Below are 20,410 nucleotides of genomic sequence, written 5' to 3'. Positions count from 1 at the left end.
TAAAATAAGTCAATGTTGACTTGGTTTCACACGGGACAAGAACAGCGGTCTCCTGGGTGAAAGCCCTGTGTTTGTTTGACCCGTCCAAAACCCGCTCTCAACCCGCCCTCCTCCCTAAGTGGACTCCGTCACTCTTTGCGTCTCATACAGACACTAAATGGAGCTTCAGTGCGTCGGTGTCAGATGCCGAGGGACGCTGACCAAGCGTCTGTATTTGACGAGTTGGGAGTGGGAAAGAGTTGGACCTTTAATGTGGTAGACTGTTGTTTGAATCCCGTCCCATCATAGTAAATGCTGATTTGTTTTAACCAGGGTAACAATACCGTAACAACGTAGTTTTAGTTGCCTAAACTGAACCCAACAGTATCCAAGGAGCTGGCAGATGTGAAAATATAAGTCATTTTAATTATGATCACATGCATTTTGCATATGCACATATATGGGTAATTTTGGAAGGCAAACAACTTCTTTTCTCGTCTCGGTATGAGGACTTGTTCTATGTTTGCTCTGAGCGGTGAATGTTTGACACTCATTAAAGTAAACATTGCTGAGTTGAGTTTTTTCACTTGGTCTTGTACCGCCATAACCCCACCAACGGCAGTGTGTTGTTTGGATTCAAACTCAGAAAGCCCCCCAGCGCTCCACCCACTCTACACCGGACCTGACCTGAGCACTTGTTCTGCCTCTCTTTCATCTCTTCTCGCCTCTCGTGCTCAGCTGACCACAACTCACCCCATATGTCAAGCCCCTCATTAGAAGGAACCGCAAACCTGAACACACAACGGTTACGGTCACACATACGTACACACTGAATATGCAAACCGCTCGGCTTTAAACCATGTGTAGACCTCCATGTATGGCTCTTTCTATCCATATATATATGTGTGAATCTGTGAGTGTGTGTGTATGTGTGTGTGTCTGTGTGTCTGTGTGTGTGTTAAGGGTTTTCAAAGACATGCATGGTGTTGGATAAGTACGGTCACATGCATGTTCACATGTTCTGGTGTTTTTGTGATGTTATGGTGGATCAAGTTCAAAGTTCAGTTGGTAGGAGAGGTCAGAAAAGACACAAAAGGGGCAAACAGAAGATACAAGTGAGTTTGTCTTGCTTTGTATTTCTACTTTTATTCTTATTCTTAGGTATATATAAGGGCTGTCAATCGGTTAAAATATTTAATCGTGATTAATCGCAATTTAATCACACATTTTTTATCAGTTCAAAATGTACCTTAAAGGGAGATTTGTCAGGTATTTAATCCTCTTATCAACATGGGAGTGGGCAAATATGCTGCCTTATGCAAATGAAGGTATATATTTATTATTGTAAATCAATGAACAACACAAAACAATGACAGATATTGATCCAGAAACCCTCACAGGTACTGCATTTAGCATAAAACAATATGCTCCAATCATAACATGGCAAACTGCAGCCCAACAGGCAACAACAGCTGTCAGTGTGTCAGTGTGCTGACTTGACTATGACTTGTCCCCAAACTGCATGTGATTATCATAAAGTGGGCATGTCTGTAAAGGGGAGACTCGTGGGTACCCATAGAACCCATTTACATTCACTGATCTGGAGGTCAGAGGTCAAGGGACCCATTTGAAAATGGCCATGCCAGTTTTTCCTCGCCAAAATGTAGCACAAATTTGGAGCGTTATTTATCTTCACTCTAGCTTTAAAACTTTAAACTTTTACGACCTCCGAAAGATCGACTGCGTTAAAAAAAATGGTGGCGTTAAAACGCATTTGCATTGAGACATTATTATCGCATTAACTTTGACAGCCCTAATATATATATATATATATATATATATATTTACATCTAAAAGTCTGTTGAAACCAACCTTGAGAGTGTAGTCAAGAACATGGTTGTTGTGTAGACAGGCTGTATGTATGTGTGTGTGTGTGTGTGTGTGTGCAGGGTGGGGGTGAGACATGTCTCTTACAGATGTGAGAAAACGTCCCCGTCTCTGCAGACTCGGTGTGTGGACGGTCTAATTGGCAGAATAGAATTATAGAGTTAGTCTGAGGTGAATTGACGGTAATGTAATGAGTTGAGTTGAACTGTGGGAAAACTCTCCGAAGAGACACAAAAGACTGGAGTGTGTCCACGTTTGCAGCCTTTAAGGATGTACAGTTGGGTGAACTCTCTCTCTCTCTCTCTCTCTCTTTCTCCCTTTCTCTCTCACTTCATTTGTCGTGGTTGCCGTGGTGACGGGGGGAGGCTTGCCCATAATTTCCAGAGAGCCTGTCTGGATGTGACACGTCCTTTTCAGCCGTTCATTGTTTAGATGCTGATTTACGTGTGTTTGTTGCACTTTTACCACCGACTCCTCCTCCACACCTCCAGCGGGGGGGCGGCCAACCTTTAAAGGATCGATGCGTCAGCGAGCCGGTGAAACAGCGTGTTGACGTTCTGTTAAAGGGTCTGATTGAAGATACAGTTTCAAAAGTTCTTCGCAAGAAATGCTTTTCATTAATGAACTTTAGCGATGCTGAGCTGCATCTTTTTCTCTGCCTCTCAGTTTGAAACTTGTTTTTCCCACCCAGCCCGTCCCTCTCTCCTCCCCTCCCCGGAGGCGTTCCTACAACACAGCGGAGTCCAATCACAGCCCAGCCCTTCACCCCATCCCTCCGTGGTCAGCCCGTTAAGGACTTTTTGTCTTTGGTTTTTTTCTCCTTTTACTTTTTTTTTCTCCCTGCTACCCCTCATTGAGCCACTTGAGCCTGGAGCAGATGGAAAGATTGTAGTCGGGGAGGAAAGTAAGCAAAGAGCAAAGAGAGAGAGAGAGAGAGAGAGATTTGGAAGAAGCCATGCAGAGAGTGAAGCAGCACAGCGACGATGCTTGGTGAACTGAACCACTGAAAGGCTTTCTATACCACTTTGACCAGAGAGAGAGATCAAGGAATCAGACAGGACAGTCCTGAAGGGGAGACATCAACTTACAACTGACGGGCACAAAACCAGCCCAGGAACGTGGAGACTTCAAGAGAAGAGAAAGAAAGAGTTAGAGACGAGGAGTTGTACAGATGAGAGTTAAAGCAGAGAGGCAGAAGGAGATGCTCAGAGTGACCAGATAAGAGAAAAAGTGAAACAAGTGTTGGACTGCTCAAAGAAAGGAGCGACACACCAGGGTCACCCGAACTAAAGCAAGTGAAACAGGGAGTTTGACAGACAGACGTAGAAGGACAGAGATAAGACAAGGATGGCCAACTCAGGTCTCCAGTTGTTGGGTTATTTCCTGGCGTTGGGCGGCTGGATCGGCATCATCTCCACCACCGCCTTGCCCCAGTGGAAGCAGTCGTCGTACGCCGGCGATGCCATCATCACGGCCGTGGGTCTGTACGAGGGGCTGTGGATGAGCTGCGCCTCGCAGAGTACGGGACAGGTGCAGTGCAAGATCTTTGACTCCATGCTCTCGCTGGACAGTGAGTACCGTGTTTGAATTTGACTAACTTAGTAGTGGCTTTCACCGGCTGTTACGCTGGCTATCATAAAGTGGGGGAGACTTGTGGGTACCCATAGAACCCATTTACATTCACATATCTGGAGGTCAGAGGTCAAGGGACTCCTTTGAAAATCGCAATGCCAGTTTTTCCTCGACAAAAATTTAGCTCAAGTTTGGAGCGTTATTTACCCTCCTTTATGACCAGCTAGTATGACATGGTTGGTACTGATGGATTCATCAAGGTTTCTACTTTCATATGATACCAGTATCTTCACTGTAGCTTTTTTCTTGAGCCCACTATGACCTAAAAATCGCAAGTTGCATTAATGCGTTTAAAGAAATTAGTGGCGTTAAAACAAATTTGCATTAACGCATTATTATCGCGTTAACTTTGACAGCCCTAGTTGAAACATGATGTAACTAACAAAATATGAAAAAATCTTAGTAAGGGAGTGTAAATGATGCTCACTGGATAATTTGTCAGATCATGGAAAAGCACAGTTAAAATTCAAGTAATTCTTTTAAATAAATCTTTCCACTGTACTCTCATTTAATTTTCTTTAATCATTTTTGATAAGGTCGTTCTGTGTGACTTTTCCATCAGCCAGGATGACAAAAGAAAAAACCTTCACTGTCAGTTTGTCTTCCCCGAGTTCCCCCCCGGAGGAAGAAAAACCCCATGGTGTTGTAACACAAATCACAACAGTTATTGTAGCTGGGAACATTCATTTGGCCACAAAGTATTAATCAGCAGCAAGAAAACAAGTCCCCCCCGCCAGCCCTCGCTATCTGGACCGCATTCAATTCAGAAGCTGTAAATCTCAAGAACAAGAAGAGACATCGAGTTTGATTAAAAACTCCAAAACATCGTAATGTGTGAGGAGTGGGAGGGGGGGTCAGGAATGTGAGGTTCAGACACATAAATTAGCTCAGAATATGAGCCTCCTGTCATCTCCAATCTGTCAGTGGGACCTAGTGACTCATAATTAATGACACACAGATTATAGGAATCCATCCATCTACTGGCTGCTTAAATCATCCTATTAGAGGGTCACAAGTCATTCTCATAAAACAATTGAACATTGATATTTGTCTGTTTTTCTCTGCGGTTTTGAGACTTAAAGCAACAAATGAGGCGCTTTTGCAAACATTTTGGTTTCTTGTTGAGCCGTTATATCAAAACGCTTTCTGTGTGACGGGCGCCCCGAGCTGATCTCCCATCTTCCCTTTTTCCTTCACTGCAGCAATAAGAACAGCGTATTGTCCTTTGCGGATGAATAGGGGCTGTTTAGGAGAAGAAAAGGTTCAGTGTTGAGCACAAACACCAGAGATATTCCCAGAATGCGCTCTGTCTTCCACACACGCGCACACATTGTTCCATTTGTGCATTAACACGCCCAGCGAGTACAGAAGACAAACACTGGAGAAACTCCTCTAAAGGGCTTACATGTATGTCTCCTGGCCAGGACCGAGCATTCTTGGTCAATCACAGGTTTATTCAGGTGTTTCTGCCCCCAGACAGATTATGAAATGGAGCAGATCAGCATCCGATCATGTGTGCGGGGAACAGAGGAGGCACTGAATCTTGATTAAACAGGCGTTGTTGGTTTGATCCAACACTTAACGCTGATCTGCAGAACCTCTCTCCTCTCTCCTGGTCTTACATTCGCAGCAGGAGCAGCATGTGATGGAGGGTTATAATTGTTCACCAGACTGTGCTGCGCTCTAACTGATGCGGCTAAGCAGCCGTAGTGGAAACTGTGCTGGATGATCTGCTGCAGGTTTACCGAGTGTGTTTTGGTTCAAAAAGGAGATGATGATGATCAGGAGAAGGATGGTTATTATTTTCTGAAGAGGGCGGGACGGTGGTGCTGAAAGGACAGCTCTTCAGAACCAGAAACATACAATTACTTTAGGGCTGCAACTAACGATTATTTTCCTTATTGATTAATCTGCCAAATATTGTCTATACCAGTGGTCAGCAACCTGCGGCTCCGGAGCCACATGTAGCTCTTTAGCCCCTCTCCAGTGGCTCCCTGTGGATTTTTAAAACATTTTGCGGAAATGAATAACTGTTTTTTTTTACATTTTAATTTGTATTTATCATTGTTGTAAAAAATCTGTAGCCTATACACCGAATACATTTTTTAAAAATCATTTCAGTCAACCAAAATGGGTGTAATAGCCTATATGTACGTCTACAGCCGGCGACCTATCCTCTAATTTTGCCGTACCTAAATAGCTCAATAGGCTAGCTATATATGGATTCCAAATCCAAACAGAGAAAAGGCTCGGAGGAAAATAGAGAATTCAATAGTGCGTGGACAGAAAAAAAAAAATTGTCCAGAACAAGCACACTGGATTTGCTGAAAAGCCATCGGCAGCTTCCAGCCAAATGTCCTGAGATGTTTCTTCAGTGTCCCGCCTCTCATTTTGCACTTATGGGCCCTCAATGCATTAGACTAAATTTTTGGCCTAAAAAGTCTCTTTTGATAGTAACGGTTGCTAACCCCTGGTCTATATGAATCAATTAATCGTTTGGGCTATAAAATAGTCCATCCCAGTTTCTCAAAGTTCAAGGTGATGTCTTAAAATGTCTTGTTTTGTACGTCCAAAACCACAAAATATTCAGTTTAATATGATATGAAACCAAGAAAAGCAGGAAATCTATATTTAAGGGGCTGAAAACATAATTGTCTGCGATTTTCACATGAAAAACAATTAATCGAAGATTGACTAATCGATTAGTCGACTGATCGTTGCAGCTCTAATTCACTTTAGTGTTAAAGGAAAAAAATGAATGTGTTTCTTGTCTTGTCTTTCAACTTTGTCTCCGGTAATGTAATGTCCTGTTGAAGTGTAATTCTGCAGCTTGAGATTCAGAAGTAAAATTGTCAAAGTAATATAACACTTTAGATATTTCAGCTCAATCAGTGGACCAAACAATACACACATCAGTTCCTATTAATTGTCATTTATTAAGGGATAAGGCTGCTGTTATTATATATTTTTCTTACGGCCGACAAATCCCATAAACAGACCAAAACCAACAATGTGTTAGTCCGCCTCGCAATACTTTCTGACTTCCCTTTAATCTGTGTCACTAGGCCCCAAAACACAGTGGTTCCTACTGAAGACGTGAATCTTTAAATAATATATATATATATATATATATATATATATATATATATATATATATATATATATATATATATACTTTTAAAAAAGGCTCAGTAATTTCCTAAAACAGCTGGGCACTGTAGTTTTTGGAAATGTTACTTAAAACAGGAGGAAATAGTGCATTTGTTGGGGACTATTTTCAGCGGTGGATTAATCCACATTTGGTGCTCTATAAGTATTTAAGGTAGCAGGACGGTGGATGTGAGAGAGTGCAGCAGTGTGGCGCATTGATGTGTATTTAATAGTTTTTTTTTTTACAATAATGGAGCACAGAGGCATAAGATATATGAGGCTTTATTTATATGTGTTAGTAGGATACGTTAATCTAATCATGGGATTTGTTAACGATAAGAATAGAAAGGTATTTGTGATGGGTTGGTGCTCAGGTTCAATCATGACTAACAGTTCTACAAATGGCAACCATATTGTGTGAAGTTAACGTCTTCCCATCCAGAGTGTGATGCCCACATAGTGAACAACGATAACGTCTATTCCAGTCTTATTTCATTCATTCATGTTTATTTGATAAATATACATAGAAAATTGCACAACAATTATCCAATGCAATGTATCACAGAATTTATAACTACTTCTAATTTCCAATGTCCATCCCTATTAAGGTCTTTAAAATAACAAATAGAAAACATGTTCACAGATTACAAAGTTAAACTACGTAGTATGTTTTGTAGACTTTACAGCAACAACAGTACGACCTGCCGGCATTCTCATACATGCAGTAGAGGAGTACTTGGACTGGAGTCACAAATTTGACGACTTCGACTTGACAAAATCAAAAAGACTTTCAACTCGACTTTGATTTTAACACAAATGACTTCACTTGGACTTGAGCCTTTCGACCTGGAAATAGTTGATACCTTCACCCCCTAAACCCAAAGATTGTTGATGTTAATCTAAAACGTGTGCCACTTATTAAAATTCATTTCGACACTTAAAGATAGGTTCGACGATGTAGGAAAGCTAGCATAATTTGAAAGCAGGGAGGCATCTGATTGGTTCTTTCCAAGCGGACCGCGAGGCAATGATTGGTAGACGTTTTTACAGGATTACAGGAGCTACAGATGACGGCTCTTTTCCGGTACTTTTTCAGAGCTTATCAGTAATGGATCGCTGTCGGGGTGTAAAGAACATTTCAACCAATATAACAAATAGTGTCTACTGGAGAACATCGTCAACCCTGACTTTAATTCCCCAGATCCACTTTGTTTGAACCAATTCGACAGCATCCAATCAAGCTGCAGGAGAAAAAAGCCATGAAGAATTAACATTACCTGACTGAACACCAGTTGGAAAAAGATGATTTTGTTTGCGTACTAAAACTATGGTCAACAAAAAAATTAATTGCAGTGTGCAAAAATGTGCGGGTTGCAAATTACAGACAGAGACGCAAATGTCATCATGTTTGGTGAAGAGCGCATTATGACTTGTTTTAGGACTCAAGACTCAAAGTTAACCCCCCCACCCACCCCAGTATACAACAGAAAAGTTACTCTATTTAGAATATCTCCGTAACGCTGCGGTGTAGAGACTTTAACTTTAACTCGCAGCTGCTTCGTCATCACCGTAGTTTTCTAATGAGTCAATCGATCGTATTCCTTTAAGACGATTTTTAATCCAGCTCGGAACAACAGTGTTTTCAGAGACTTCATAAAAGTAATAAATCCAACAATGAAAGTCTTCAGTGAGATAACTTTTTGTTGCAAAACTGACAGAAAAATGCCGGGACCTCTCTGTAAAAATATTATATAATTAAATATCTTTTGATTTGTGTCGGTAAGAATGATATCCACCCTCGACCTCCCCTGATTCCTACCAAGACTTTGGACAACATTTTTCAAAACCTTGTTCTTTATTGTTCTCTGTGTGGTTTGAATACATTTCTGTTAGATTCAATTTCCGGTTTATTTTTTCTCGTATTTATGGTAATTTCAATTATTTATACATTCATGTGACATCACTGCAGCCTACATATTCCAATAGCCCAGTTTGTCCTCTGAATAAAAACATTTTTTATTGTCATGATTGTGCATTATAGTGTTGAGATTCTAGAGTCATTTTTACAAAAGGAGACCAGAGGGTTAAGGATTCGTGACTTGTCAGTCTGGACTCTGGACTTGCCTCTGGGACCACCCTGAACTAAATGTTAATGCCAACTAAAGTGTGGCAATACAGTTAAAGCTTCAGTAGTCAGTATATTTTTGGCATTATTGGGCAAAAGTTCCATAATAACCTTTCAGCATATTGTAATTCAAGTGTTCTGAGAGAAAACTAGACTCCTGCTCCTCCTCATGGCTCTGTTTTCAGGATTTAGAACATCTAGTCCGTGACGGGAGACTTTGACCAATCACGGGTCATTTCAGAGAGAGAGAGCGTTCCTATTGGCTGTGCTCCGGTCATGTGACCAGAACTTGGCGTTCCTTCACCAGATTTCTACAATGGAGGCGGCGTCACAAACTTTCTCATTTTACAGCTAAACCGTGCACTACAAGATGATTCTGAGAACATCTGAGGAGAGAAATAGGTATTAATGTAGCAGAATATTGATTCATATTTGATCAGCGCTGCCTAGTTTGACCGTTTGGTCGGAGTTTGCGAGTGATTGACAGCCGGCTCTCATAGATGGCAGCTGGACAGCAGACCTCAGATCAGGTCTTACTGCTTGTTTTCCTTTTTTTTCAGGTTACCTGTTTCATGTACTACTGTCATGATACAGCGACCGTTTTATAAAAATTACTTTTTTTTTTTAATCATATTTGATCCAATCTCGCCTAACTCAGCTTTAATTCCCCAGATCCACTTTGTTTGAACCAATCCGGCAGCATCCAAACAAGTTGCAGGAGAAAAAAACATGAAGAACTAACGTTACGTGACTGAACTCCAGTTGGAAAAAAATTATACCAAAGATGATTTTGTTTGTGTACTAAAACTATGCGGTGGTCAACAAAAAAATTAATTGCAGTGTGCAAAATGTGCAGGTCGCAATTACAGACGGAGATGCAAATGGCATTACATTTGGCGAAGAGCGCATTATGACTTGTTTCAGGACTCAAAGTTTAGGATTTGTGACTTCTCAGTCTGGACTCTGGACTTGAGTGTAAAAATTTGAGACTTACTTGTCACTTGCAAATGTGACGACCCCTCCACTTCACTAGGTGTCCCATTGTCCTTTTGCTGTTTCCTCTTTGTGTTGCAGGGTGGCAACAGCAATCCCGGATGAGCCCCCATTTGTTACAACCCGGCTCAAAGGTTGCAACAAAAATGGGAGACCAGACGATTTTTAAAATACTAAATAGCATTTATTTAACAAACTAACAATAAAGAACTAAATAAACATGGAAAGTCAGTAATCAGTAATGTAGGCATGTGTGGGTGTGTGAAAATGTCTGCAGCAAACAAAACCAAAACAGGTGTGCCAGCCAAGGAGGAGAGAGCCATCTGTCAAAAGGTAGAGAGCTTTTATCCCCACCACACTGAGCCCAGGTGGGGCTCACATCAGCCTGATGACCCTCTCTCCTGCAAAACAAAGGAGAACCAGCAAAAAGACACCAGGACACCTAGTGGAGTGGAGGGGTCGTCACACAAAACAATGACTTGGTCCCACCTCTGGGACCACCCTGAACTAAATGTTAATGCCAAATAAAGTGTGGTAATACAGCTAGGAACATACGAAAGGGGCTGGAGTTGTCAGATATGAGTTTAGTTTCATAGTGAGTGGGCAAACACATATTACGTACAACAGAGTCACAAGTGACCTCACAATGGGACCTCACAGTGCCCACACACACACACACACACACCAGCAAGCACACACACGCATTGAAATCTTGTGGCTGGCACTGCCAACCTTGGCACTGTAGAGAGAGAGAGGGCCTAGCGGGTGAGCCAGCCATCTCCCTCCCTCCCTCCTTTTAGCCTCTCCTTTACCCCAAACGCCCTTCTGGTTTGTCACCAAGTGAAACTGGTCAGATCATCGGCCTGAACCCCCCCCGCACGCCTTCAGACAAAAAAAAAAGAGAGAGAGGAACACTCCGAGTGGATGAAAGAAAAGAAAAATCAAACCTCTCTCTGTTGAAGACTATTCAGAGAGTCCATCAAAAGGAGCTCTGGAGCCATAAATCAGACTTCAAAGATTGTCCCGTCCTCTCCATCATAAGTCCCTTCAGATCAGCTTCTGAAACGCTGCTTCACTGCTGCACCATGAATGATGGGGTGTGTGTTTCTGTCACAATGACAAACGATGACTTCAGGTTCCCGTTCAGGCCGCTGATCCAGAGCTCTGCATGAAGAGACTCTTATTTTCTAAACCATGAAGTCCCATTCTGGTATATTCTAGTTCAGTCTGGACACTGAAAACAGTCATTTGACAAAAAAAAAAAAGATCTTAACTACAGGTCCGATTGCTAGCTTTTTTATTCCTGAAGCTTTGAAGACCATGACGTGTGAATGAAAGTTCTGGAAAAAGCTTAACTATTGTCGGACTAGTCAAATCTATTTAATTCTACTCTAATTATTTTGTTGATCTTGGAAACAACAGTTTGACAAGATTTTTTTCTAGAACTTTGAAGACTGTGAGATGCTGTAGAGACTGTTTTACTAGAAATAAAAATCTTAACTCAAGGTCCACTTACTAGAAACAGTAAAAATTGTCACTCAATGTCCATTTAACTATTGTCAAGCTATTCTATTCTATTTTAATCTATTCTATTCCATGTAATTGAAAGTAAAAGTTCATTCTTGACCTTGGAAACTTGGAAATTTTCACTCAAGGTAATCTTACCATCTTTTTTCCAGAGCTTTGAAAACAGTGAGATGCAGTTGAAAGCTCCAGAAAAAAAGCGTAACTATTGTCAGTTCTAGTCTAGTTTATTCTGTTCTAGCAAAGCGTGAAATGTTATTGTTGACCTTGGAAAGTTTGATAAAAAAAAAAAGAATTTAAAGACAATGAAATGCAGTTGAAAACCCTCCAAAAAAACTAGTAAGTGGACCTTGAGTTAAGAATTTTTTTTGTCAAACTATTCTAGTTGAGACTGAAAGTTCATTTTTGACCTTGGAAATAGTTTTAATAGAAATAAAAAGTCCACTTACTAGTTTTTTTCTTGGGCTTTGAAGATGGTGAGATGCAACTGAAAGCTGCAGAAGAAAGGCCAAATTTGACCTTTTTTCCAAAGCTTTGAAGACCATGAAATGTAGTTGAAAGCCCATAAAAAAAAAACTAGTAGCCTAAGTGGACCTTGAGTTATTTTTCAAACTATCCTTTTCTTATTCTTATATTTAGTTTTTTTCTGTTTAAGTCTATCCTGTGATGTTGTGTTTGTGGCTTCGGTGTAATTTGATCCGTTCTCCTGCGATGTACAAACACCGGCTCACACTTGAAGTCGTTATTTGAAGCCGATGCCGGCGACCTTGATGTTAAACCTGTATGAAAGCCTCCGTCATGTTTACTTTAAATACCATATTTGTCGGCTTTGTCGGGTATCTGAATCGGGGATATTGGACTTTACATGTTTTTCTACCGCTGCTGGGATTTCAACAATCCCCCCCCCTGCCTGTTGTAAATAAGACACACTCCATCAGTATTTTGACAGTATCATTAACCGCTTAGCATCGCTTCAAACACGTTTCTTTTTATGTGAGACAGAAATGTCTGATCGCCGTGGCGACAGCCCCGTGAAAACAATCTCGCTTTGTGACAAAGCCACACTAATCCCACTGTGTGAAACATGTAAAGCGGGCCCTCCTACAGCTGCTCCGTGTGTGAGAGAGAGAGAGAGAGAGAGAGTTGTGTGTTTCATCCGTGTCTATTCCACCTACGGTAATTGCGTTGTGTGCGGATATTGTGCAGTCGTACATATGTATGTGTGTAAATATGTTCCTCCCACTGAGTTATGTGTGTGCTGAGGCCGGTGTGGGCGGCACATTAAGGCACAAAAACCACACTGGAATTATCCGGGAGAAGATTTACAGGATCGTTTAAGGTCCCAGAGTTTGTGGCCAAGAAAGTCACCTCTGGAATTACCCTGCTGGGAAAATAAAGAGGACTGTGGTGGACGCTCCCTAATAAGCATAACTCAAGGTCCACTTACTAGGTTTTTGTCTTGAGCTTTGAAGATGGTGAGATGCATTTGAAAGCACCAGAAAAAAGCTAAATTTGACCTTTAGTTAAGCACAAAAGTTCATTCTTGACCTTGGAAACAGTAAACAATGTTATTCAAGGTCCTCTTACTTTAATAGCTCTTTTCCAGAGCTTTTTTTCCCCCGGAGCTTTGAAGACCATGACGCTTGAGTGAAAGTTCTGGAAAAAGCTTAACTATTATCAGACTAGTCAATTCTATTTAATTCTACTCTAATTAATTATATTGTTGATCTTGGAAACAGTTGTTTTTTTGCAACTTTGAAGACTGTGAGATGCTGTTGAAAGCTCTGTGAAAAGCTAGTAAGTGGACCTTGAGTTAAGACACTTTTATTTTTTTTCAAATTCTGGTCATTTAGTCTAGTTATTCTAGTTGAGAGTGACAGTTCATTCTTGACCTTGGAAAAAGTTTTCACAGAAAAAAAAATCTTAATTCAAGGTCCACTTACTAGCTTTTTCCTTGAGCTTTGAAGGTGGTGAAGTGCATTTGAAAGCTCCAGAAAAAAGCTGAATTTGAAGTGAATTTATTTATTTATTTTGTCAAACCATCTAGCACAAAAGTTCATCCTTGACCTTGGAAACAGTAGAAATTGTCACTCAAGGTCATCTTACTGCAATAGCTCTTTCCCAGAGTTTTGAAGACAGTGAAATGCGATTGAAAGCTCAGGATGAAAAGCAAAACTATTGTCAAGCTTTTTTATTGTATTTTAATCTATTCCATCTAATTGAATGTGAAAGTTCATTCTTGACATTGGAGACAGGAGTTTGACAAAAAAAAAAAAATTTGAAGCCTTGAAGACCATGACATGTGAGTGAAAGTTCTGGAAAAAGCTGAATTATTGTCAAACTAGTCAATTCTATTTAACTCTACTCTAATTATTTTTATTGATCTTGGAAACAGTAATTTCTTTCTAGAACTTTGAAGACTGTGAGATGCTGTTTTACTAGAAATAAAAATCTTAACTCAAGGTCCACTTACTAGAAACAGTAAAAATTGTCACTCAAGGTCACACAAGGTCCACTCAACTATCGTCAAGCTATTATGTATTTTAATCTACTCTATTCCATCTAATTGAATGTGAAAGTTCATTCTTGACTTTGTCGTAGTAATAGTAGTTTAACCCTCCTGTTTGACGGTTTAGAAATAACAAATTACTTTCATCCATGTTATTTTTGGGGCACTTAGATGAAAAGAAACTCATATTTATGATATAATGATGTTTGAAAACGGGTCAAATTTGACCCGAGGAAAACAGGAAGGTTAAAAACAGAATCACTCAAGGTAATCTTACTATGTTTTTCCAGAGCTTTAAAAACTGTGACATGCAGAGATTGTGGCCAAGAAAGTCACCTCTGGAAATGAAAAAAAAACAGCTGGAATTACCCTGCTGGGAAAATAGAGGACAGTGGTGGACGCTCCCTAATGAGCATGTGGTCTCCCATCAAGCCTGCATGGCGCGTGTAGCTTCATTCCTTTATAATCGTCACTTTAATGTCCAGAAATCTGCGTTTCATTCCAAGTGATGGACTAAAAAGCCTGTTTGTTTTCTCATCTCCTCTCCCTTCCCTTTCTTCCATATCTTCTATTGCATCTGTGCTCCCCTCTGCAATCTCCTCCTCTTCCTTTATCTAGTCCACATCCAGACATGTCGGGCCCTCATGGTCGTGTCGGTGCTGCTGGGCTTCATCGGCATCATCGTCAGCGTGGTGGGCATGAAGTGCACCAAGGTGGGAGATAACAACCCGGCCACCAAAACCCGCATCGCCGTGACCGGAGGAGCTCTCTTCCTGCTCGCAGGTGTGTGATTCCTGCTGTGTTTGCAGACGATAATATACTGCAGTATCTCAGCGGTCTGGTATGAATCTCTGTAATTAGAGTCCCTGCTGTAAACAGGAAGTGGTCATTTTAGGAGGCATTAGTTGCTGACCTCAGCCATAAACCACAAGCCCAGTGGGAGAAAATTAAGTAAATACGGATTTCCCAATTCATTTTGAGTGTTATTGTAGCTTCAGTGAAAGCCTGCAGACATTTACTGAACAGTCTTATTATCCTTCCTCCCTCCACAGGTCTATGTACGCTGGTGTCTGTGTCCTGGTACGCCACTCAGGTGTCCTATCAGTTCTTCAACCCAAATACACCGCCCAACGCCAGGTATGTCAAAGCACAACTATTGCTGAACAACTCAACTTTATATGTGCAAGATTCCATATGTAAACTTCCCGGGAAGGAATTTAAATAGCACAAAATTACAAGAACATTCTGCATGTCATGAGGACGCATTTTAGGCTTTTCACGTGCCATTTGTGCGCCACGCAACAAAACTACGGTAACAGCCACAGTTTGGTTTAGGCAACAAAACCACTTACTTAAGGCCGACCCACACTAAATCAGATTTTTTCAAATCTTAACAGATGTTTAAAATGTGAAAGTTCAAACATAACGACATGTGTTAAATTTAACAGTTTTGTTCCTGTAGTGTGTGGAGAGCAACGATTTGGCCCAAAACAGCAACACCACACACTAACAGATTCATTCATGAACAACAAGAGTCCCGACTAAAAAAAGAAAACGTGACTTTAGTGTAAACACACATGGCGGACGACGGGCAGGAAGAATTATCGAGGTTAGTTTTTACTTTGTACTGAAAATTCATGAAGGATGGATGAATGAAGTCACGGAGACACGTTAAATAAACACTCGCGTTGTTGCCACAAATCAACAAGTAGCTCCATTATTGAGCTCCATCCTACTACTACTTTATGTTTCACGTTTAGCATTAGCTCATGCATTAGCCGCAGCCGCCATGACGGCGGTGGTCGTCCTTCCTTCTTCAGTCAGCTTGGTTCTCTATTGGCTATTGTGTCGTGTGTACTCGGCATTAGTTAAGTTTAGAAAAAATATCATGGTTGGGCTTAAAACAAGTACGTAAACTAAGTAAAATGCATGCGGAAACAACATAACAAACATTTACAAAATATCGTTCTCGGAAGTCCTGTGTTTGTTGGATCCCACCTCCCCTGCCGACGGCCCGCCTGCTGTTAGCAGCCTTTCTCACTTATTATTCTACGCCACCAGCTCGGAGCGTAGCATATTTACACAAATGAGTTTACATTGCAGTCAGTGCAGACTAGATGACGTATATGCAAGAACGGCGTTCTTATTGCACGCTAAATGCACTGCACATGTCACTTGTCATTCTTACGCCTTTTTGTGCAGCCGGGCTGTTAGATCAGAATGTTGTGTTGTCAAGCGTGGGAACCTTGTTAATTATTGATGGTAAATGGGTGACACATTTTATTCAGCATGTATGTACGTTATATAAATCCTTACTGCCATTATTATTCATATTGGCTGAAAAAAGGTGCATTTTTCTTCATACTTTCTACGGTCTATGGGACTGTTTTGAGACTTGCATATTCCAAAAAACATCAAATTATCCATTGGAGGTTTTGTCACAGCATTAACAGGACACAGTCCTACTGTGTTAACCGCTAAATAATTGTATAAAACACTGGTGATGTAAACACAATATTGCATTATGAAAAAATTATCCCAGGAACGATTGAGCCGCAGGAACAAAAACCCTGTTTATTAAAGTGGTCGTTCTATTTCTGAATAACCAAAAGTTTGAGGCACATCAGACAAATAACAGATTAACACGTTCAGCTTCATTTGACTTGTTTCCCACATAGCGAGACAACAGTGTGTTTGAATCAATGTTGAGAAGAGAATCTGACAGAAAAGGGAAGACGTCTACCTCCAAAGAAATGCTAATCTGTTGAGAGTTTACATAACAGCAGTGAAGTAGTTCAGTGTTTCATTCCTCTCTTGCTTACTCTCCCTCTCTCTTTTTATCTTGTTTATTGGCATATTTGACAACTCCAGCCCCGATATTTTCAGACCAGTCTCAAGTTGGATATGTAACAGTTGTTTTACATTCAAATAAATTGACATCCCTTGTCCTAATATTGATAAGAGACTAGTGACAATTGCCTCCAGTCTAAATCAATGCTGTGTGGCAGTACTGATTCTCCAGATTTCAGTTCTCAATCAGAAATGTTAAAACAGCAGAGAAGGGCCTAAAGACCAGAGTTTCTGGCTGAAATTAGGTCTGCATTATGTCGAGGAAGGATCAGAAAGCTCGAGTTGTGTAGTTCCCCTCCTCTCTTAAGCCCTAAAGAAAGGGCGTCGTCACACCCTGATTGGCTGAGACGGGAAATGCACCAAGCTGCTCTCAGTTGTTAATTAGGAGCCATCAGTCCTTCACACACACACCTGCACAACAGGTGATCTGAATAACCTCCAATCAACTCAGGGGAGTTGTGACATTCAGCTGAAACGAATTGGGGAATTGAACATTCTTTGGTCCACAAAAAATGGACATTTATAAAATCATTCAAGATAAACTGGAGAAGAAGGGATTCGTGTGCACAGTAGATCAGTGCCGAGTCAAAGTGAGAAAACTTTCGACAGCAATATTTCAAAGTCTGTGATTCACTGCGTAGAAGCAGCAGCTCTTGAGACGAAAAATATAAATTCACTCCTTCATACACGGCACTCAACAAGTTATTTTATTTATTTGGTCCGCTTTAATTTGCGCACCGTGAAACCGAACCAGAACGAATAGAAAATGAACCAAAGGTATCAATATCACTCTGATTCAGATGATTCGGATTATGGTTTCTTAAAGTGCTCTTAGTGGCACATAAAACAGCAATATAGAATCCATTTTTTATCGAGCAGCCTCGAATAGAGCGCTACAGGAATGACTCCTAAAACCTGGAAATGAGTTTTAGCACTTGTCTGGAAGTCAATGGGTTTATTTGAATAGGTTTTTTGTTAGATGCCTGAAATAAAGTCTGTAGTTAACACAAGCTTAAAGCTTCAGTAGGCAGAATGTTTTTTGGCATCATTGGGCAAAAATTCCATAATGTTGAAGCTTTTACGTGTCTTAAAAACAGCGGTTGCTAACAAGTGGCTAAATGAGACGACTAAACGTCATCACGCCGACCTAAAGTTAGCTTTTTACTTCTGGCAATCACATTCACGCTTCAAAAATCATAATAGTGGTGTTCATTTGTGGAAATGATCTTGCTGAACAAATATCATACACGTTTGTTTGGCACAGAGTTTATTTTTCTGCAATAATCCAAAACCCAATGGAACAATCCCGTTGGCTTTTTGTGGAAGGAACGAGTAAAACTAACAATTTAGATATAAGATTCTTTAGATTATCATTTCTTCTATAATCTGTGTTTGATATTTTTTGGGGTAAAAGTACTTTCAGCAAGTCTTGTTTTTGACTTCCAATGAGAGTCGAAGCCGATCATAATTATAATCTTGGAGAAAGTGAAAAACCTCTGACACTCACAGCCCTACTGTACACCTGTAACTGTACTGTATACCTGTCCTCTTTACAACCTTTCCCTCTCTCTCTCGTACAGGTATGAGTTCGGCTCGGCCCTGTTTGTGGGCTGGGCGGCGGCCAGCCTGACGGTTCTGGGCGGCTCCTTGCTGTGCTGCTCCTGCTCTAAAGAAGACATGCGAGGGCAGCAATATTATCGTCAATCACAGCCTTCCACAACCAGGGAGTACGTGTAAACCCCCCCCACCCCTCCCCTCCGAGCAGCCACCCAAACAGAGAGCATCGGACACGCTTGGCGCCACCCCCAACCCCACCCACACTCCCTTTTTCCTCAAATTACACCCGCTAAAACGAAACAATAAGACTATCATATGTGCAATCATGTAGTACTATACACACTGGCATCAATGTGCAGACACAGGTGTACTACAGTACATATACAGTATTACACACAAGCACATTATCCACCAGCAGGATGTATTTTGGTGGCTAAAAAGCACACTACCTACATATTTCATGTCAATCATCCAGCTTACTTAATAATATAAAGTTTAGTAATTGTGAATGGAAGCCTCTCACATGCCTTAACGTCATTATTTACTTGAAATTAATGCAGCTGCTTAAATCCGACCCAAAAAATCCCAACCACTCAATCTGAGTCACCCACTTTGAAAGGTAAAATGTAAGGTGTATCACAGCAGATACACAGAGACAATGGACATGAAGCTAGAAATACCCGCTGATCTTTTATTAGCATGTCCTATGCTTCCTGGTTGGAGCTGCATCTGTGTTATGCCTCCATGTTGCTTTGTGTATTCACACTCCACTGGTGCAGTTCTGTTGTGTAAAGAGAGAGAGACCCAAATTCACTGTACAAAAAACATGGAAAAGTTACTGAGCGACTCTTGGAGTCTGCTGTGGGAGAAACAGAGGTTGGATTTGTACAATCTCACCCAGGCTGTGATCACAGAGGACACTGACTGCTCAAACTTCCTACAGACAGCAAGAGACAGTTAGTTTTACTGTGGTGCAACTATCCTGTTAGCAGTAGGTTACCTAGCTTGAAGCAAAAAAGAAGACTGAAGAAAGATGAATATAAATGCCTAATTTTGCTTGATGGAAAGGCTGAGGAGCCCATTCCAAAACAAATAATGTTGGTAAAGTTTAGATAAACTATGGAGATTAGGCCCGTAGCCAGAAGTTTAGAGATACAGAGGTCTAAGTGAGAACCTATTTTGAATATTATCAGCCGATTGAATGAGCGCTATCAGTGGTTATTACGCGGCTTTATTGAATACTCGATTCTGATTGGTCAATCACGGCGTTCTACAGTCTGATATTTCTTTATAGCAGACCGTTGCTATGTATAACAGACCGTTGCTATGGGCGCAGTTCTGATGTCGGACTCTGGAGGACCGTTTTTGTGTATGTGGACCAAAGAATATAGAAGCAAAGAGACAAAACTTTTGCAGCTGTTATGTTTTTGGACAACTGCCATTTTTGGACTGAATACAATTATGTTTATAATATTTTAATTGTTTAACACAGGACATTTCAGTAGAGACATTAAATATGACAATAGAATAGAAATAATTAAGTTTTACTTTTGTATGGTACTTTATAGACGGACGTTTTACTGGCGTCCGGTAGTCACTTTCAGTCCAAAATGGCGGAAGCGTAGCTTTGCTGCTGGGTGATGACGTAGGCAATATATGTTCTTTGTTTGGACTTTGTCACCCTTTATAGTACGTCACCTGACTTCCTCTTTTGCTCACATCATAATTACTACGGCCACTAGAGGTCGGCGTCGTCCTCTACTCGTATCCGTGATCAACCATGTAAATAGATGATAACAGCCTTCTGAACTTACTAGTAGGTGTAGCAGGCCCCTTCTAACCCATATATGTGGCTGATAACCACAGATAAGGTCCATTCAATCAGCTGATATCATGCAGGGGAAGTGAATCCCCTCCCAGAGTCTAAAAACACTGGAATCAGCCTAGAAAATGTCCACCAAGTGGTAGTTTTTAGACTGTAAACTCCCCTCGGGTTGTTAAACTCCATTAAAAAAAATAGGGAGCACATGATCTCAGTAGCCTGATGAAGACAGCTCACGTGTGATTAAATTAACCAAAATGACGATAAAGAAGCAGATGTGTTCAGTGTCCTGTGTAATTAAGGCCTCTGGCAGCCGTTTTATTAACAGCTTCCTCACTTTAAAAGAAGCTATAGTTCTTATATCGTCCTGTTTTACACAACA

General features: G+C 40.8%; 1 protein-coding gene across 2 annotated transcripts in view; it reads left to right on the top strand.

The window, feature by feature from the left end:
• The first annotated feature begins 2,695 nt into the window (after positions 1–2,695).
• cldn19 (claudin 19) overlaps positions 2,696–20,410 on the top strand; it is a 22,098-nt gene continuing 4,383 nt past the window's right edge. The window contains exons 1-4 of one of the 2 annotated variants that reach the window (XM_037783744.1): positions 2,696–3,436; positions 14,418–14,582; positions 14,852–14,936; positions 18,230–18,376. In XM_037783744.1, the coding sequence (XP_037639672.1) occupies positions 3,214–3,436; positions 14,418–14,582; positions 14,852–14,936; positions 18,230–18,376 (620 nt within the window). In that variant the 5' untranslated portion in view covers positions 2,696–3,213. The remainder of the gene's footprint in view (positions 3,437–14,417; positions 14,583–14,851; positions 14,937–18,229; positions 18,377–20,410) is intronic. The other variant, XM_037783735.1, reaches the window with a different exon arrangement.

This window comes from Sebastes umbrosus, chromosome 1 (genome assembly GCF_015220745.1).
Source record: "Sebastes umbrosus isolate fSebUmb1 chromosome 1, fSebUmb1.pri, whole genome shotgun sequence".
Lineage (NCBI taxonomy): Eukaryota > Metazoa > Chordata > Actinopteri > Perciformes > Sebastidae > Sebastes > Sebastes umbrosus.
This window is presented reverse-complemented; position numbering and strand designations above follow the sequence as displayed.